Source organism: Balaenoptera physalus, assembly GCF_965194825.1.
Source record: "Balaenoptera physalus genome assembly, chromosome: 1".
Lineage (NCBI taxonomy): Eukaryota > Metazoa > Chordata > Mammalia > Artiodactyla > Balaenopteridae > Balaenoptera > Balaenoptera physalus.
This window is the reverse complement of record NC_138882.1, coordinates 17,863,068-17,881,878: the sequence shown is the minus strand read 5'-3', so window position 1 is coordinate 17,881,878 and position 18,811 is coordinate 17,863,068. Positions and strand designations below refer to the sequence as shown.

Sequence of the window (18,811 nt, the reverse complement as noted above, 5' to 3'; positions counted from 1 at the left end):
TCAGAGGTAGAGGTTATCATACTCCTCTTTATAATACTTGATATCATCACCAGTGTTCTCATTTTTTTCACCTGAGTCGATTTACTGACTGGGAAGGCTGGGTGTGCCTGTGTTTTTTATCTGGACTACAAACTTAAGAGCCAAGTATACATTGTATCTAAACCTCCAACAAGGTATCAATTCAATAAATCTGAGTAGTTCCAGGTTAACTCACTTAGGGGTGGCATCCTCTCCTTTATAATGCTTGACATTTATGTGTTACTCGAACGCTGACTATAGCATTTTACCTTTCACATACCTCTGATTCGCGATCATCTGCAATTTTACTATGACCAAATTTCAAACCCTACTGAAGAGTATTACAATTTACCAAAACTTCACCCTGAATCATTTTGCTGTCATTCAAGCTTATATTACATACAACTTCTGTTAATTTTTAACTTCAGTTAAAAATACCTGGTACATGAGAAAAGAGTGTAAAAATCACATTAAGAGAGGTTTCCAATTTATAATAAATGGATATTGAGTACTACACCATGTTTCAGGATTTATGCCAAGTTCTGAGACACAGCTGTAACCAAAGCTTTCAAGGTCTCTCCCCACAGAACTAGGAAACTTCTGCAAAGTCTGACAAATAATACTTAAGAGTTTTACACTCATAAAAGCACAATTTTCTACCTTTCTTATACAATGTGTCAAAAGAAGTTAAAGCCAGAAGATAAAAAATAAAGTTAAAACAACACATGGGTTATACCTGTGTGTTTCCTATGGAATTTAAGTAGCATCTTGCTAAAGGAAGTTGTTTTCAAATGTTGATATAAGGCACATCCCTATCAATTTTTATGAACCAATTAAAATTCAAAGATAAGTCTCTAATTCAATTTCCTGATAAAATGAGCTGGTACACTTTAATAATAAGCCTATAATTTGCTGATTCCTCATGTGTCTGAAGTCAGCTTCAATCGTCTGCCTTTATAATCTCTCAGAATCCATTCTCTGTAAATTTTTGATAACTTAATAGTTCTGCCAAGGCCACATGTACACAAATATCTGAACTAGAAAAGCTGTTTCCATGGGTCACTTTTTCCAGAAATATCTGATTTCACAAGAGGAAAAAAATCAATTTCTTATATTAAATAGCAAATTCTGAGTTAAACCAAAGGAAAATGTCCCATCCAAAGGACCTACATTACTGAATTTATTAAATAAAAGGCCCTTTATTATTTATGTCTATTGAAGAGACACATTCTAAATCCTGAAAGAAACAGCAGAGGGAGACAACTAAGTAGAAATCTAAAGGACACAGAGAAGCTGGTTACGAGAAAGTGAAGAAAAAAGAGCAGCTAGTAGGATAGCATAAGCATGGCTAGGAGAGAGGAGAGCAAATGTGTTCACGGAACAAGGAGTTCAGAAACTGTGACACTAGCAAGCCGGGGGAGGGGGGGGGGTGGCGACAAGGTGTGAGCCTTGAGGAGTAAGCAGCCGTCAGATCGTGGAGGCTGGGTATGCAGACTATCACCAGTTCAAAGTGATATAGTCCATCCTCCTTATTCACTGGATTCTGTATTTGGGAAAATGAAATTATGAATTCAGCCTTGCAAATATTAAGTGTGAGGTATCTATGGAACAACTAAGCATAGACAACCCATAGTTGTCAAAATCACTATTATTAATCCTGAATTTTACCACAAATACATGACTAAATGATTAGATTATGGAGTAAGAAGGACAGAATTAAGAGACAACATCCTGCAACTATGGACTGAACACTTTTCCACTGGGAGTCATAATGGAAACAGTATCTCCAAGCCTCTGTCTCCTCATCTGTAAAACAGAAACGCCATCAGCTACCTTGCAGGGTTACCAGAGGAAATTCTAACCTTCTTTCTGGAGAAAGCTCCAGCTTATAAACATCACGGTTATCAAGGGCTGGAAGGCTTATTGGGTGGTCAAGAGATGGGACTAGCAGTTTTGTTAGATCAGAAAAAATGTCATGATCATTAATCCAAGTATTTATGAGTAGGTGCCTTGTGCCAAACATTAAATGCTTTACATATATGAGCTCACTGAATCTTTGCAACAATCCTGAGGAGACACTTATCACCTCCATTTTAGGGATCAGGAAACTGAGGCAGGTCATAGTAAATAAGCAGTACAAACAAAGGTGCCTCATACAACTGAGTAAAAGTGATCATTCATTTCTAGAGATAATACATGGATATTAGGAGAAAAGAAGGAAGGTTGGAAGAAGTGAGGAAGGAACGAAGACTACACAGTTGTAAACAGCGGAAGGAATGCTACAGAAATCTGACCACAATAACACCCCTTAGTGATGGAACCTTCTTGAGTGGAAGAAAAATCTGTCTCAACACCAAGGTTTCCTCATACCCAATCTTTCTTAGGATTCTATGCCCCTGCTCTTTTACTTTCCGGGGAGCTTTTTTTTTTTTTGATCATCTCTATCCTCCTGGTTCCTCAATCGTATCAGGGGAGTCAGGGGTCAGAGTAAAGGCTCTAGAGCAAACTTCAATAATGGTTGTGTCATTTACCAACTTGTTTATCAGCTTATGCATTGGCGGAGCAAGATAAAACCTCTCTGTGTCTCAGTTTCTTATAAGTAAAATGAGGATAATAACCCTGTCTCACAGGGTTGTTGTCAGAATTAAAGTGATACGTAGGGAGCTTAGAACAGTACCTAAGCTAATATTATTGTTATTATTAACCTAATTCCTCTAACAGTATAGTACACCCAAAATTTATGGTGCTACAAGTTTAGTTGGAAGTTGGTTATCTGGAAAATTGAATGCTTTCCTTCTGAAACACATTTCAAGTGGGGACCTTCTCTCTGTCTTCCCTGTACTTTCCTAGTACAATCCCTAAAAGAGTTTTGCAATTGCCTGATTGTTCTGGCTCTCTATGGCAGTCACCATACAGTTAGCAGTGATGTTTATAAAGATGTGTCACCCTCTTGCTTAAAAGGTCTCAAGCGCTCCAAACTGCCTACAAATAGAGAATCCTATTTCCTTCATATGGCAAACAAGGCCCTTTACAATCTGGCTTTATCCTCTGTTCCTAGTCTCAGTGACTCCTCTGAAGAGCTAGAGCCATAGCCAACAATTCATCTCAACCTAACCAGCCATGCGTTTTAAGAAGCTGCATGCCACTGTATGTGCTTTCCCTATGTCTGAGAAAACTGTCCTCTCCACCCCCAGACTTAGAAAACTAAGGCTTCGATGAAATGACACCTTACTTATCAATGTTTACTCAGCAGGAAAACGTACTTAGTACCAAAATGTGTAAGGAAGGCCCTATGAAAATAAAGATACGTAAGACATCGTTCCAGCACTTGAACTTACATCCAAAAGGAGAGAGACACGTTAAAATAGAATAATAATACAGTATATTATGAGTAATATGTATAAGATAGAAGGAAGCTATTACAGTATATTATGAGTAATATGTATAAGACAGAAGGAAGCAATGCCTAGGCTGGGTTCTATAGGATATGGATTTCTCTGTCTCCATCTTTACCATTTTTAACTGGACCAGGATCATGGTAACTATAACCTTTATAATGACCTCTTAATAATACTCAATACATTGTATTACAGTTCTGTGTTTAATATCTATCTTCCCTAAGACTGTAATTTTAGGGCAGGAATTTACTCATCCTTTGTATCCTCAACACCCAGAGGGTGACCAGAATACAGAACACAATTGTTCATTGAACTGAATTGAATAATAAGGTCTCTATATTAGACAAAAGGCTTCTTAACCCAAAATGCAATTGAACTATAATAGCAAGAGAACCCTAGACCCTAATCATATTTACAATAATGCACTGAGAAGTCAGGACAGCTCTAACTTGAAATTATCCAGTACTTGAATAGAGAAATCTACTTTCCACCTAAATCTGTAAGCAATACTGATATTCTGCTCCAAATGTAGTAGTATTTCTTTCTCTGACAACCTCACAGGAACTAGTCTATTGAGTTCAAAAAATATTGGGAGGTGTTCCAATCCCTGCTCAACGAATAGTCTGTTTTCCTTAACTCCTTTGGCAGGAGATAAGGATTCCAATTACCTAGGGACTGCAGTAGTATATGACAGTTTCTTCTTCTTAGTCCTGGAAGTCGAGGTTTATTCACTCATTTACTTAAATATCTGCGAAGGATCCACAACACAGCAGGCACTGTCTTAGGCACTGGGGACAGAGCAGTCTCTCCTCTTATGGAACTTACATTCCAGCTGGGAGAGACACACAGCAAATACAGTATGTCAGAGAGTTTGAGAAATGCTGAGAAAAATAAAGCAGGGTAATAAGTCAAAAAGTGAAGGCAGGGAGACACGGAGAAGAGTAGTGGTGTACATTAGATAGGGCGGTCAGGGACAAGTCTCGCAGACAAGGCATTGAATCAGAGACTGAAGGAGTGAGCGAGAGAGAGCCATGCAAACATCTGAAAAGTATTCTAGGCAGTGAAACCAGCAAGTGCAGAACCCAGGGTGTGAGAGTTATGTTTAACATGTAAAACAAACCACAGGATATCAATGTGGCTAGTAAGGGGCAGAGCAGAGTGGCAGATGATGAGAGAGCTGCCTGAACTAGATCATACACAGGCTAAGGGCTTTGGATGTTATTCTGAGATGGGTAGCCACTGGATCACCTTGAGCAGATAACTGACGTGATCTGAGGTACAGTATAAAAGAATAGGTCTGGCTGTTACAAACTTCTAGGTAGTACAAAGGATCAATCACTGGGCAGTAGTAAGTCAGGGGTCGTCTGCGACCCCTTTAACCTAAGAAGCTAGTGCCAAGAACGATGGTAGAGTAGGAGCATGGACACATCATGGTTGAAAGCCTTAAAATATATTTCCTTCCTTTCAATAGCAAACGTCTCTGAGAGAGAGAGTTATCAACTGCTACTTTTATTTATTCTACTTCAACCACCCACTCTTCTTTTACTATCTCATCTCTAACTCCCCAACAGATGCACGCACCTACCGCACAAGAATATTCAAGTATACCATCCGTCTTCCTCTTTCGGCCTTTTGCTCTTTGCTCCATATGAGAACTAACTCATTCTTGTAATTTCAAATATCCCCCTTCCTTTCGTCCCTCGCTACTGTAAGCTTCTTTTTGCTGCTATAAGCAGCAGCAGTTTCATCTGTTTTAATTAATTACAGTGACGATAAAAATGTCCAATAAAAGAACCTGGAAGCTTTAACACGCAACAGGGACCCTTCCCTGAACACCACTTTCCCAAGCCTTCTCAAGGAGCCAAAGTCGCCCCTTCGCCGTGCTGAGGAGACGAAATTCGGGCGGCTAGCGGCAAATGCATTCGCATCCCCTGCTTCCCGCAAACTCATGCCGGCCTTTCCTCTGAGCAGGCAAACTCAGCCCTAGTACGTTACCTTCACTATCGGCAGCATCTTTGTCCTTATCTTCCAGCTCCGATGCTGCAGCCGGGGATACCATTTTCATCTTCCCCTTCTTCTTTAGTGAATTTTTCAGCTTTTTCCCCGCACTCACACGTGACTCTCGAACGGCCGCGGCCATGATTCCTAACCGGAAGCGTCCCGTGAGCGTTGCGTCCGGCGGTAACACAAGGGATTTCGGCATCTAGTTCCGGTGATACAAGGTTCCGGGGCGGTGCCGTTTAGCCGGGAGTTCTCGGGCTGGAGGCTCAGAATATGGATTGGGAAGAGGACTGATTGGTTGTCTTTACGTGCTATCTGCTCCAGTAAAAAACAATAATAATAATAAAAATCAGTGAATATACGTTCTCAGCCGACTCCTCTGCCAGCTCGCCCTTGTCCTGGTCCGCCGCCCCACTCTGACCCCAACCCGACCCGGTCCACTTTAATTTCCTCCCCACGGCTGTTTCCGTATCTGCTGCCTTATTTCGTGTTGGTTTATGGTGTTGGACTAACGTCCCGAACGTGCCTACTAAACGCACTAGAAGGGAGGAAGCGAGGACAATCGCGTGAGGGTTCGATAGTTAGAATATGAGAATGTCCTCCCCTCTCCTCTGATCACCGCCAGCAACTCCAGATCTTTCTTAAAACTTTGATCCGATAATCTCCCTCTGATTAACCCCTGAGTGGCTTCCAATTGCAAACGGAATAGAATCTCGCTTTCTTCCCTTGGGTCGCGGGTGTGAAGGGTTCCAGCCCCCACCCCTCCCTCCCACCCACCTAGCTCCGCCCCGCCCGCTCAAGGCGCCCGACCGCGCGGTGCAGACCGGGAAAACAGCAGCTTTGCACTCCGCGAGCTGCTCCTGCCTCCCTCCCGGGGCCAGCTTCTCCCTGAGGTCAGCCTTTGCCACCAGCTTTCCCAGCCCCGCTTTCCCTCGAAGCTGCTCCCACAAGCTGCCCCTATTTCCTTTCCCTAACTTGTCGGCTCCTGGAAAATAAGGACCATATATCATTCACTACCCTACCCCCGAGGCCAGCAACGGAGCCTGGCCCGTGGTAGGAACCCAAACCTATTTTTGGAAGAAATGAATGAATGAATGAATGACAGAATACAACCATTCACAAAGTTAATGAGTCAAACAGATAATGTAGCAAACTCTGACATCGTGTTCCATCGGCCAGGCGTATTCTAAAGGCTTTCCCTAAGCTTAGCATTTTCCTGGAAGAGCATTTCTTGTTTTTCTTTAATACCCAAAATTTCTGAAGGGGGAGGGGGCACACTTCTTCTTTGGGCGCTGTTCTCTCTCTGCTCCTTTTATCTGCTATTACTATCTTCTTTAGAGGTCTCTTCACGTCTTACTAGCCAATCCCTTGTTATTCCAATCCTCTGTTAAAGTTAACAATTCTGTATATTAAACTTTCCGAATCAAATTACTAAGTGGTTTCCATCTCCTGATTGGCCTTAACTGATACAAAGATCAGTGTTGTGATGGAAATATTATCAGTACCCAAATACTGTCCCTACCAGCCTGCAGCACCGTTAAACCGTTCTGTTAAGGTTTAGTCATTTTTAGAAGAGTGGGGGTATTCAGAGTAGAGTTCCTTGTTAAAATGCAAATATTTATAGGACGATAACAGATAAAATAATTTCTTCTGTATGATTTGTTGCAGCTTGGCTGATGTGAGTGCATTGAAGAGCTTTGGACTACTGGACATGGAACAGATAAGAGGGAGAGGTAATTGCACAGTGTATCCAGAGCAGGGGGTGCTGGGTCTGCAAGGTCTGCATGCTCTGGAAAGATATTCTGGGTTAAGTAATAATTCTTGGGTTCTCTACAGAGAAAGGAATCTATAAAAGGAGAGTGTAAAGAGAAAAAAGATATCTCAGGATCATAGGGCATATCATCAGGGTTGCTATGTGGGAAGGCACAAGAAAGAGGGATCAAGATAGAGAGTTACGAGAAGAGCAGTGCTAGGTCTCTAAACATTAGTGGGACACATTCCCCAAAAGAAGTGATTGTCATCAAATGTGGACTCACAGGAAAAGAAATCATAAATATTTAATTGATTTGTCACTTTAACAAGAGATGTAAAGGAAAACTTAAAAAAAAGAAAAAAAAAAGAAATGATGTACTATATTCCTGAAAGACAGATCAAATTTTCTAAAGCTATTTATTTATTCCAACAAAAGTGCCATTGGAAAGTTTGGGGAGGAGAAAAGAAAAGAGCAAAGTCTTAATAAAATAATTCTAAGGTTCAAAATAAGTAAATGATAATATTTTTTTAAAAGAGGAGTCTTGAGACAAAGCTTGCCTGTTCAGATATTAGAATATACTATACATAAAGCTACAATAATTAAAATGTACAGATCAAAAGAAAAAATAAGTGATAATGAAACAAATTCTAGAATATGTAAAAACTTAAAATATTATGCAGGAACTATCACGAGGAAAAGAGAGAAGAGAAAAATTCTGCAAAACTTATTTTAGTAAAGTTAACTGTTTAGTGAGAAAAGAAATTAGAGGCTCACATCTTACCCTAAAACTAATTCCAGAATTAAATATGAAATAAATGTAAGGAAAAAAAAAGAAATGAATGTCTGATTTATTGGATTGTAGGAACAACTTTCCAAGTTTAAAATCGATGGAAGTAATTCTGAAAAAGAGAACAATAGAACTAATTATATAAAAACCAAAAACTGTGTATCTAAGAAAATGACCAAAATATAAAGGTAAATAGAATGTGAATAAGACAGAAAATCGAGTTTGAGATGACTGCATAAAGAATTCATATGACTTTCACATCTGGTCAAGGTGGAGTAACAGGGAGCAAATTTATCCTCCCACCTGAAACAAAAAATAGACAAAATAAATAGAGCAACAGTTTTCAAGAACCAGACATTAGATAATGAAGGATAATGACCAATGAGAGATGGGAAACAAACTAGGTGATCCCATGATCTCCTCAGCATACTGCTTGGAGAAAGTTTCCAGACCTGGGCACAGAGAGAGGGGATCGAAGCTGAGCCTGGAAGACTTTTCAAGTTGGAAAGATACAGCTGAGAGTCAGGGAAGACCAAGGCAACTAGAGTTAGCAGGACAGAGTACCAGAGAGAAGAGAGACAACTCAGGAGATCTGTGAAGAGGCTCCCTCAGGGATTTAGGTCAGTACTGATCAACACATACATGTGAGAAACTACCCAAGAACTACCCAAAAGAATTAGAGTCAACAGCTACTTATGCACCCCTGGGACTGGGAATAGTGCCTATTCCCACCAGCCAGACTGGCAAAATCTCACAACTCACAGGGTATTGGTTAGAGTATCTGTCAAAAACTTAAAGGTATGAGATTTTATCTTATTTGCAAGGTAACAAGAAGCCTTCCAAAATTTCATGAATGCTGGTAGAAGACACAAGACTTCTGGGTAAGAGAGGAAGGACAGTTTATTTATTATTCAGAGCAATAGCAGTAGCAAGAGTATCAGCAATTTTTTAGACAATTCTCCGAGCCCCACCACAGAGTGACTAAAAAAGAGCTAGATAACATTTGCACGTGCAATGGGTTGACTTACAAGAGAGGGGCTTGAGCTATTTACAATAGCATCAAAAACCACAAAATACTTAGGGGTAAAAGATGTGAAAGACCTATATGCTGAAGACTACAAAGCATTGCTGAGCCAAAATTAAAGAAGATCCAAATAAATGGAGAGATCTACCATGTTCATGGATCAGAAGATGCAGCATTATTATCAATTCTTCCCAAATTGATCTATAGATTCAATGAAATCCCAATCAAAATTCCAACAGACATTTTTTGTAGAAATTGAAAATCCGATTCTAAAATTCATATGAAAATTCAAAAAACCCAGGATAGCTAAAAAACAAATGAAAAAGAAGGACAAAGTTGAAGAGTTAGCACTACATAATTTCAAGACATTATAAGCCTACAGTTATTAAAACGGTATAGTATGGCCATCAAGTAGACAAGTAGATCAACTGAACAAAATAGAAAGTCAGGAAATAAAAACACACACACATATATATATATATATATATATATATATACTTATTTATATACTGATTCTATATATATATGTATATATATACTGATTTATATATATATATATATATATATATATATATACTGATATATGTATAAAGAAGAAAGATCTAAAATCAATAATCTAAGTTTCTACTTTAGGAAACTAGAAGGAGAAAAGCAAATTAAATCAAAGTAAGCAGAAGAAAAGAAATAATAAGCATTAGAGCAGAAATCAATAAAATTGAAAGGAGGATCTCAATAGAGAAAATCGATGAAACCAAAAGCTGCTTCTTTGAAAAGATCAATAAAATGGATAAGCCTCTAGCCAGGCTAAGAATAAAAGAACTTCAAGAAGTTCAAAAATTACAAATATTAGAAACAAAAGAGAGGACATCACTACAGATCCTATGGATGTAAAAAGTATAATAAAGGAGTACTATGAACAACTCTATGCCCACAAATTTGATAAACTAGATTAAATGGACCAATTTCTTAAAAGATACATTTTTCCCAGATTCACACAAGAAAAGACAGACAATCTGAATAGGCCTGTATCTCTTAAATAAATGGAATAAATAATTAATAACCACCCCAAACAGAAAACACCAGACCCAACTGCATTCACTGTTAGGGACTGAATTGTGTCCCCAAAGTTCATAAGTTGAAACTCTAACTGCCAATGTGATTATATTTGGAGATAGAGTCTTCAAAGAGATAACTGAAGTTAAATCAGGGCCTATGGGTGGGCCTCAATCCAATAGAACTGGTGTCATTAAAAGAAGAGGAAAAAATACCAATGATGCATATACACAGAAAAGGTGGCCACTTATAAGCCAAAGAGAGAAGCCTCAGGAGAAACCACCCCTGCTGGCACCTTGAAGCCTCTAGAACTATGAGAAGATAAGCATATGTTATTTAAGCCACCTAGTCCGTGGTATTTTGCTACAGCAGCCCTAGAAAACTAATACTCCTGCCCTATACATGTCCTTCCTTTTAGTAAGATAAATAGGATCATTGTTTAGGTCAGTTTATAATAAGTCGGGTTTTCTGTTCTTTACATCCAAAAAACATTGCACTGGATACACTGCATGACCTTGGCCAAGTTGCTTTACCTTCAAAAAGGTAAAGGTGTTTCCATTTCCTCATATTAAAAATAAGGGAGCTGGACTAAGTAAACTCTAAAAATCTTTTCAGCTTACATTTCTATGACGTTATAGAATACATTTCCAAGTAGACATTGTTTTCCCAAACCATCCCCCCTTCGTTCAAAATCTAAGATTCAAGACTGATATGCAAACTTTTCCTAAGTTATTTAATAGCAGTAATCTAAAATTAATAGTAACAAGAATAATGATGATGGTGATGATGATGTTGATGATGACGGTGATAATGTTTGGCTCTGAAATCTGTGTTTTTTTAAAGTAGTAACAGAGTAGAAAGAATATAAAGATGAACATAAATTCTCCTGTGTAGAAAGGCTCTGAACACAGCAAAGTAGAGAAACTTCCTTCGTGGGAAAAGCGGACTTGCAGAATTTAGATGCCAATGAGTGTATGGCTCTGTGTCTCCTCTGGAGATTAACTAGAAATTCCTAGGAATGATCTTTCATGTGAGTCACCTTGAGGCTTTTGAAATCCGTTAAGGAGCAGCTAACTAGAACTCCATTCCTCTCCAACCAGGTAACTTTGCTCTCTAAAGGAAAAGTGGAACTACCACCAAAACCCCAGCATTTCAGACTCCTATTCATATGGCTATTTCTGAATCTTATCATCTTTATTTTAAGGACACATGTTTCTGAATCCTTTGGAACATCCTTAAAAAGAGGATAGCTTTCCTCTTTATCTTTACTCTCCTCTAGCACTGGACTTCTCTCGGTGATATAATTAAGACCCAGGCAGTGGCCTCATTATTCCTAACCAGACTGAGGCAATGTTTGACTGCCTCTTTAGAAACATCCCTGTAAACAAGAAAGGGACAGATTACATCATCCGGTTGGTGTTAAGCAACGAAGCAGGAGAATACTGGCAAGACTAACAGGCTTTATTTCATTTGAACAAATTACTCTTGGACTACTGGTCTCAGAGCCTTCATTAGTGACACGGGTACTATCATGCATCAAGAAGACATATTCCACCTTGCATAATGCCTTTCCATTAAACACTCACCTCCCTATGGGAGTTAACCGTCTCTTAGGCAGTATTCATCAGCCATGGCAAGATTTGCCCTGGATTTTTGAATGATCAAGCAACCAAAAGAGAAAAGTGGGCTACTTCGATCCTTCCAGACTTTCAGATTCTCATTTCTACTAGTATAAAGTGCATCCCGAATTGTATACAAGGAACTGCCACTTCCTTCCCATGGTGACAGTTGAACCCAATCTGTGTGTCCTTAATAGACCAGCTATACAGATGGAAGAGGCCTTAAGAGCTCGGCCTTCTTATTTCAGCCTTCTGAAATTGAATGTCTTCATCATCCAAGACAAGAGATTATTTGTCCAGTGGTAAGGTCCCAGGGTCCAGCCTTCCTAGACATGCCATCCATTCATTCATTCACTCATTCATTCATCAAATATTTAATGAGCCCTTACTATGTGCCAGGTACTGTTTTAGGCACTTGGGATTCCTAACAAAACAGACAAGGTCCTTGTTCTTATTGAGGCTTACATTCTATGTGAGTGAGACAACAATAAATAAGTAAATAAAAATAAAATGAATAGCTGCAGATAACAGTGTTAAAAAGGTAATAAAGCATGGTCATGTAATAGAGAATGATTTGGAATAGGGTGATGGCTGGAGTGGGGTACCTTAGATAGAAGTCAGAGAAACTCTAAGGGGTGACATTTGAGCTGGGATATGAATGGTACAACTGAGATGGCCATGTGACAATCTGGGGGAAAATTTTTCAGGAGAAGACAGGTTCCTTTGAGGAACAAAAGCCAGCATGAATAAAGCATAGTGAGCAGGGAAGTGTAGGACATGCTGAGATAAGAGGGTTAAGAAGGGCAAGGTTAAATATGTCCTTGTAGGTCATGGCAAGGACTTTCAACTTTGTGCCAAGAGAAATGGGGAGCCATGGTACTATTTTAAACAGAGTAATAACAGGATCAGAACTCATTTCTCAAAGACCCTTTTAGTTCTTTTGGAGAACGTGTGGGTCAGAGTGTCAATGCACAGACCAGTTAGGAGGCTACTGTAAAATCCTATGTGAGAGATCATGGTGGCTCAGACTGCGGTGGAGATAAATAAAAACTGACATATTAAGGGTATATTTTAGACATGGAAAGAGTTGTTAATGGTTTGGATATAGGACATGAGAGAAAAAGAATTAGAATTTATGCCTAGATTTTTGATTTAATGGCTAGGTGGATCATGGTGCCATTTGCTGATATGGGGAAGGCTGGGAAGAACAGCTTAGTGGGGAAAATCTATTGTTTCTGCTTTGACTTATTAGGTTTAAGATCTTAGCATCTAAATCAAGATGTTGAATAAGTAGTTGGATCTCAAGAGAGAAGCCAGGGGTAGAGATACAAGGTATAAAATTTGATAGCATATGACATCATTTTGGTGGGTTTTAACACCCAGGTATTAAAACCTGGAGCAGGTTTTCCAGGCAGAAGAGAAAAAGGAGGCTACAGTCCAGGTGGCAGGAACTCCAATATTTAGAGCTGAGTAGACAATGCATGAAAATGGATAGCCAGAAAGTAGAAAGCATTAGGAAATTAAGAAAGCAAGAGAGAGAAGTGTTTCAAAAAGGAGGCAAGCATCATCTTTGTTAAATACTATTGTGAGGTCAAGATAGGTGCGGATAAGATTGTATTCATAGGGTGTTTTCAAAGTAGAAATCTCCACTCTGATCTCATCTATCTTAGAAGTTTGTGAGTGGTCACGGTGGGAACGCCGCACAGGGGAACATTTTCATCATCTCATTCAGGCTGAGAGGGAGGGATGGTGACCCTTGCACAGAGGAGAGCCAATGCTGAGGTTCAGGGAGGCTCAGCCAAATACAAACCACGGTCCTCACACCCCTCCCCCCGCCACACCTCCTCTTCCCTGGGATTCCCCAGCGCTTACTAAAACCTGCTTACTCCCAGGGGACAATGGGTAGGGCACCTGTCCTGAGTCTGGTTAGCACTAGTGGTCTGTCATCCTTCCTATTCGCAGACTGAGGCTCCCCTACTGGTCCTATTTGGCAGACGTGACAGTCTTTTAAGTCTACACTGACATGACCAGAGGCTTTGCCACCAAGGCCAGCCGCCAGCTGGGCACCCATATCTCCTTTGGCTTATAAAGAGCGCTCTCTTTGCTTGGCTGTGCCAGGAACTTGAAACCCAGCTTTGCGGAGCCCCGTGCAGCCCTCAGCTCGAGCAGCCCTGAGTTCTCTGGTGAGCTGCAGCCTGAATCCTGAGCTGCTTTGTGGTGAGAGGAGAGGCTTCCTTTGAGTAAAACAGATCAGGTGGCCTGGACCATTTGGTCAGGTTTCTCACATGGCCATGGGAGGCTAAGATTTCCAGTGCTCTGTTTACTGAGCACTTGTTATGTACCAGGCAACGTAACAGGTGTTTAAGAGCCCCATTTTACAGATGAGGACATTGTGGCTCAAAAAGATCATGTGAAATACCCAGAATCAAGATTTCAGCTCTATCAGTTATTACGTATTTTGAGTCTCTGTTACTTGGTATGTACACATGCGGGATTGTTAATGTCTTCCTGGTGGATTAATCCTCTTATCATTACATAATGTCTGTTTGCCTCTAGTGATTTTCTTTGCTCTGAAGTCCACTTTATCTGATATTAATACAGTCTTTCTTCTTCTTCTGTCATATCTTCCATCATATCCACTCTACTATTGAACCTATCCAGCCAGGTTTTTATTTTGGCGATTGTATTTTCCAGTTTTATAAATACCATTCTGTCCTTTTAAAAAATAACTTACAGTTGTTTCCTGAGATTTTCTAGTTTTTCATTTGTTTCAAGAAATTCATAGTTACTGTTGAGGCATTTTAAGATGACTCTTTTTAAAATCTTTGTCATAGTTTTAACATCTGATTCATCGTGGTCTCAGAGTTGATTGATTGTCTTGTTGCATTTAAGGTGCATATTTTCCTGGTTGTTACTATAACAAGTGATTGTATTTAAAAAACTATAGTAACAACCAAGAAAAGTAGAACTCATTCGTGTTGCTTAGTAGTTTCCAAATGCAGGTGTCAGCTCAGCTCTCTGTTGGGCACTGCTGATACCAGGGAAGGGAGGAGTGGAGATCTGACATGAGCTTTGTGGCTGCGGGGCCCTACTGACACTATGCTCCACCTCCTCCCACCTCATTATGCCTTGTTCCACCTCTTTGCTGCCAGATGGGGGTGGAGGTGCAGCTGTCTGCTGGGCTCTGCTGACACTATCCTGGTGAGGGAACCAGAGCACCACTTGGCAGAGTGGAAGACGAAAGGCAGTTCCTCACTCAGCCTCTGACACCGCTTGGCAGGCATCAAAGCCCTGCCTACTTCCATCAGGCAGTGGGAAGAAAATCAGCTCCCTGTTCTTTGGACACCACTGGGCAGGAAGACTGGTGCACTATTGCCTCCTTCCGTGGGGCAGATAGGAGTGGACTGAGGTGGGAGATCCACTTCCTACTGAGAGATAAATCCTATTCCAGAATAACTAAATCCAAATCTCTGGGGATAGGACATCAGCCCTGGTATTTTCAACAAGCATTCCAGTTCATTCTGATACACAGTGAAGGTGAGAGCTGTGAGTCTACGTGGCTGCTGAGGTCACCAAGGGTGATAACAGGTGCTAAAATCCGTAATGAATAAGGTGCTGAGATTGGAGGATGACAAAACAAGTTGAGTGGGGGCAGACGTTTCAGGAAGGTGTGGTTTTAAAAAAGGAGAAGCAAGGGGCTTCCCTGGTGGCGCAGTGGTTGAGAATCTGCCTGCCAATGCAGGGGACACGGGTTCGAGCCCTGGTCTGGGAAGATCCCACATGCCGCGGAGCAACTAGGCCCATGAGCCACAACTGCTGAACCTGCGCGTCTGGAGCCTGTGCTGCGCAACAAGAGAGGCCGCGACAGTGAGAGGCCCGCGCACCGCGATGAAGAGTGGCCCCCGCTCGCCACAACTGGAGAAAGCCCTCGCACAGAAACGAAGACCCAACACAGCCAAAAAAATAAATAAATAAATAATAATTAAAGGTGCTAATAATTTAATTAAAAAAAAAAGAAAAGGAGAAGCAAGATTGGCAAAGAGGAACAGGAAGAATACTTTGGCTACTTCATGTGCAACAGGAAAAAAAAAAAGCAGCCTCCCTATGAGAGATTTCTAAGGTCAGTCAACTTTCAGTTGAACAGGATATGAAAGGAATCCTGAGGGAAGAGGTTGAAGATGTAGGGATTTTGCTGATGACAGGTTTTGGTTGATGTAGGGCGGAGTAGAAGGGTTTGAGAGGAGAGGGGGTGGATCGGATCGGAGATTTTCCAAGCAGCACAGGACAAGTGTCTGGGTGAAAATGGATGATCCAGAGGTTTCAGATGGTGAATTGGGGGAAAAAGGGAAATGCAGTAATGATGGAGTTCATCTGATTGTCAGCCAGTGAAAGGAGCAAAATTCAGATACAGCTCAGAGTCTTTCTTTGGTATCTGTCTGTGGCCTCGCTGAGCAACTATGAAATCCTGTGGCAATCTAGGCAAGGGGTGATCTCACCTGGGAAAAGTGGTCCGCTGGCTTGAAGGTGACCCTTTTTCACAGTCATGGCATTCCTTTGTTGCTGGAGTAACTCCCCGTTCCCAGTCCACAGGATATTTCCCTTCTCTCCTTTGTTACATAAAGGTGTTCCCTCCCTTCCCAACAGCCCTAGGATATATAATCTCTTAGACTGAATTTATGATTTTACAAAGACTTGAAGAGTAACAGATTTCAAACAGCTTGTTTATCACCCTACAAGTCTCAGGTTCAATAAATTACAAAGGCCTGGTTATCTGCTTGCAACTAAAAAGAAAGGAGGAGTCTAGAGAGAAAAACTTAATGTCTCAAAATTATTATCCGGATTCACCATACAGAAAATATTTCATTCAGGCAAATTTAATTGTGAACCTTCCTTACTATAAGGTATCCTCATAGCACCTACTGGGATCTGAAATTTTCTTATGTATTTGTTTATTTTATTCAGTCAAAAAATATTTATATGCCAGACACTATCGTAGGTGCTTAAGATACAGCTAAGAACAAGACAAACTAGGACATTTCTTCGTATGGAGATTATATTCTTATGGGACTGAGTGAACAAAAATCCCATCAACCAGTCAAGAAATAAACAAGGAAAATGTCAGCTAAAGATCCTCTTGTGGATCTTTGATGGAACTCTTACCATGTATGGTAAATGCTGCAATTTGTCCCCTTTCTAGAACTTTAGGTGTTGCCTCAAATGAGTAGGTCTAGGCAAGTCTTGCCCATTTCCTCCTCTTTTATGCCTATTAAGGTATTACGTACATGCACTAAAATTGGCCAATTTTAAAAGTGTAGTTTGATGAGTGCTTGTACAGAATCACGTCACCACAATAATTAAGATACGGCATCATCTCCTCACCCTAAAGTGCTCTCGTGTCCCTTTGTATTAGACCCCTTCAATCTACCACCAGCCCCCTAACAACAATTGAGCTCCTTTCTGACACTCTAGTTTTGCCTTTTCTACAGTTTCGTATAAATAGAATTGTACAGTGCATAGTCTTTTGTATTTAAGTTCTGTCTATTTTTATTGATCCTCTAATTGTAATTTCATTAGCACCACCCCACTGATTCAGGAAAGATGACCATATTCAGCTTTATCTGTAAAGATATAATGTTTGTAAACTAGCTATTTTAAAGCCACCACCCCCCATTTTTGTTATTGCACAATAAAGCACTGCAGGCAAATATTCATATAGTGCCAAGTGCTATGAGATTGATGGTAGGAATTTTATGGTTGCTACTCCTAATCTTCCAACTTGCCCTGCAGGGTCACACACACAAAAGAATAAGAGAGCATTTGAATACTGGAATATAATATCCACCTCTCCTGTGCTTAGCAAAAAGCATGTAAATTTTTGGCATAACAAGCCAAAGTCATCAATACGTGGATAAAATTTTGAGAAAAATACAAGTTAAAACTGGGGTGACTTCTTAACTCACATAGATTTGCTAAATATTTCTATAGTTTCAAAATGGAATTGGTTGTATTTTTTACAACAAAATTAATCAAATTTTACTGTAAGAACTTTGGAAAAGATGCATACAAAGAAAAAACAATTTACATTTATGTTTAAATATAATTTGGATCAGAGTTGTGTATACTACTTTTCCACTAAATATTATGCCATAAGGATTTTTGTCACCAGATTCTCTGCTGTTTCACTGCACTAACTACCACCAGCACTGAATATGCTTTCCTCTCAGTGCCTGGAAGGGATGCTAAGCACAGAGGACTGATGCTGTTACCCTACAGAGTTTTTCAGTGTTTATTTCTTATTGAATTTAGGGGTATTGGTTACACTTGCTGGGTTCAAAATATGGGCTCCGCATGCGGCACAATGCACCACTCAGACCTCAGGCTTCTTTGTCTTAGAAAGCAGGGATTCTGTTTTCTGAATCTCTGATTCACAGATGGGTGATAACAAGAATCTTGACATTTAGACAATGGAGAGATTTGTCTAGCCTTTCACTCTTGTTCTGAACACTTGCTGCCCAGCTGTGTGAGAAAAATATTTCTATTTTCAGAATGATCCTGGACCTGGGCAGTAAAGGATCCCAATATGCAGTGAGTCTGGAGAGTGAGCTCTCAAGTTGAGAAAGAGATTAGGGATGAATCGCCAAAAGACAACCTCCCCTTTCTTAGCAAGGAAATTTGTTTTTCTGTTGCATCTCATGGTCATATGAAGTCATGGAGGATTAAAAGAAAGCATGTGATCTTGTGGATTCCTTTTTTTTTTTCTGTTTTTTTTTTTATTGAAGTATAGTTGATTTACAATGTTGTGTTAATTAGTGCTGTACAGCAGTGTGATTCAGTTATACATATATATACATTCTTTTTTTTGTATTCTTTTCCATTATGGTTTATCATAGGATATTGAATGTAGTTCTCTGTGCTATACAGTAGGACCTTGTTTATCCATTCTGTATATAAAAGCTTACATCTGCTAACCCCAACCTCCCACTCCATCCCTCCCCCAACCCCCTCCCCCTTGGCAACCACGAATCTGTTCTCTATGTCCATGATTCTGTTTCTGTTTCATAGATAGGTTCATTTGTGTCATATTTTAGATTCCACATACAAGTGATATCATATGGTATTTGTCTTTCTCTTTCTGACTTACTTCACTTGGTATGATAA

General features: G+C 40.1%; 1 protein-coding gene and 1 long non-coding RNA gene across 4 annotated transcripts in view; one reads left to right on the top strand and one right to left on the bottom strand.

Moving 5' to 3' along the window:
• The window catches only part of RRP15 (ribosomal RNA processing 15 homolog), a 47,486-nt gene extending 41,673 nt beyond the window's left edge, over positions 1-5,813 (bottom strand). The window contains exon 1 of the mRNA XM_082427738.1: positions 5,412-5,813. Within this exon, the coding sequence (XP_082283864.1) occupies positions 5,412-5,619 (208 nt within the window). The 5' untranslated portion in view covers positions 5,620-5,813. The remainder of the gene's footprint in view (positions 1-5,411) is intronic.
• A 434-nt stretch (positions 5,814-6,247) lies between these two features.
• LOC309644573 overlaps positions 6,248-18,811 on the top strand; it is an 85,165-nt gene continuing 72,601 nt past the window's right edge. For all 3 annotated transcript variants that reach the window (XR_014254497.1, XR_014254498.1, XR_014254499.1), the window contains exons 1-2: positions 6,248-6,470; positions 7,086-7,150. This is a non-coding gene — a long non-coding RNA (uncharacterized lncRNA). The remainder of the gene's footprint in view (positions 6,471-7,085; positions 7,151-18,811) is intronic.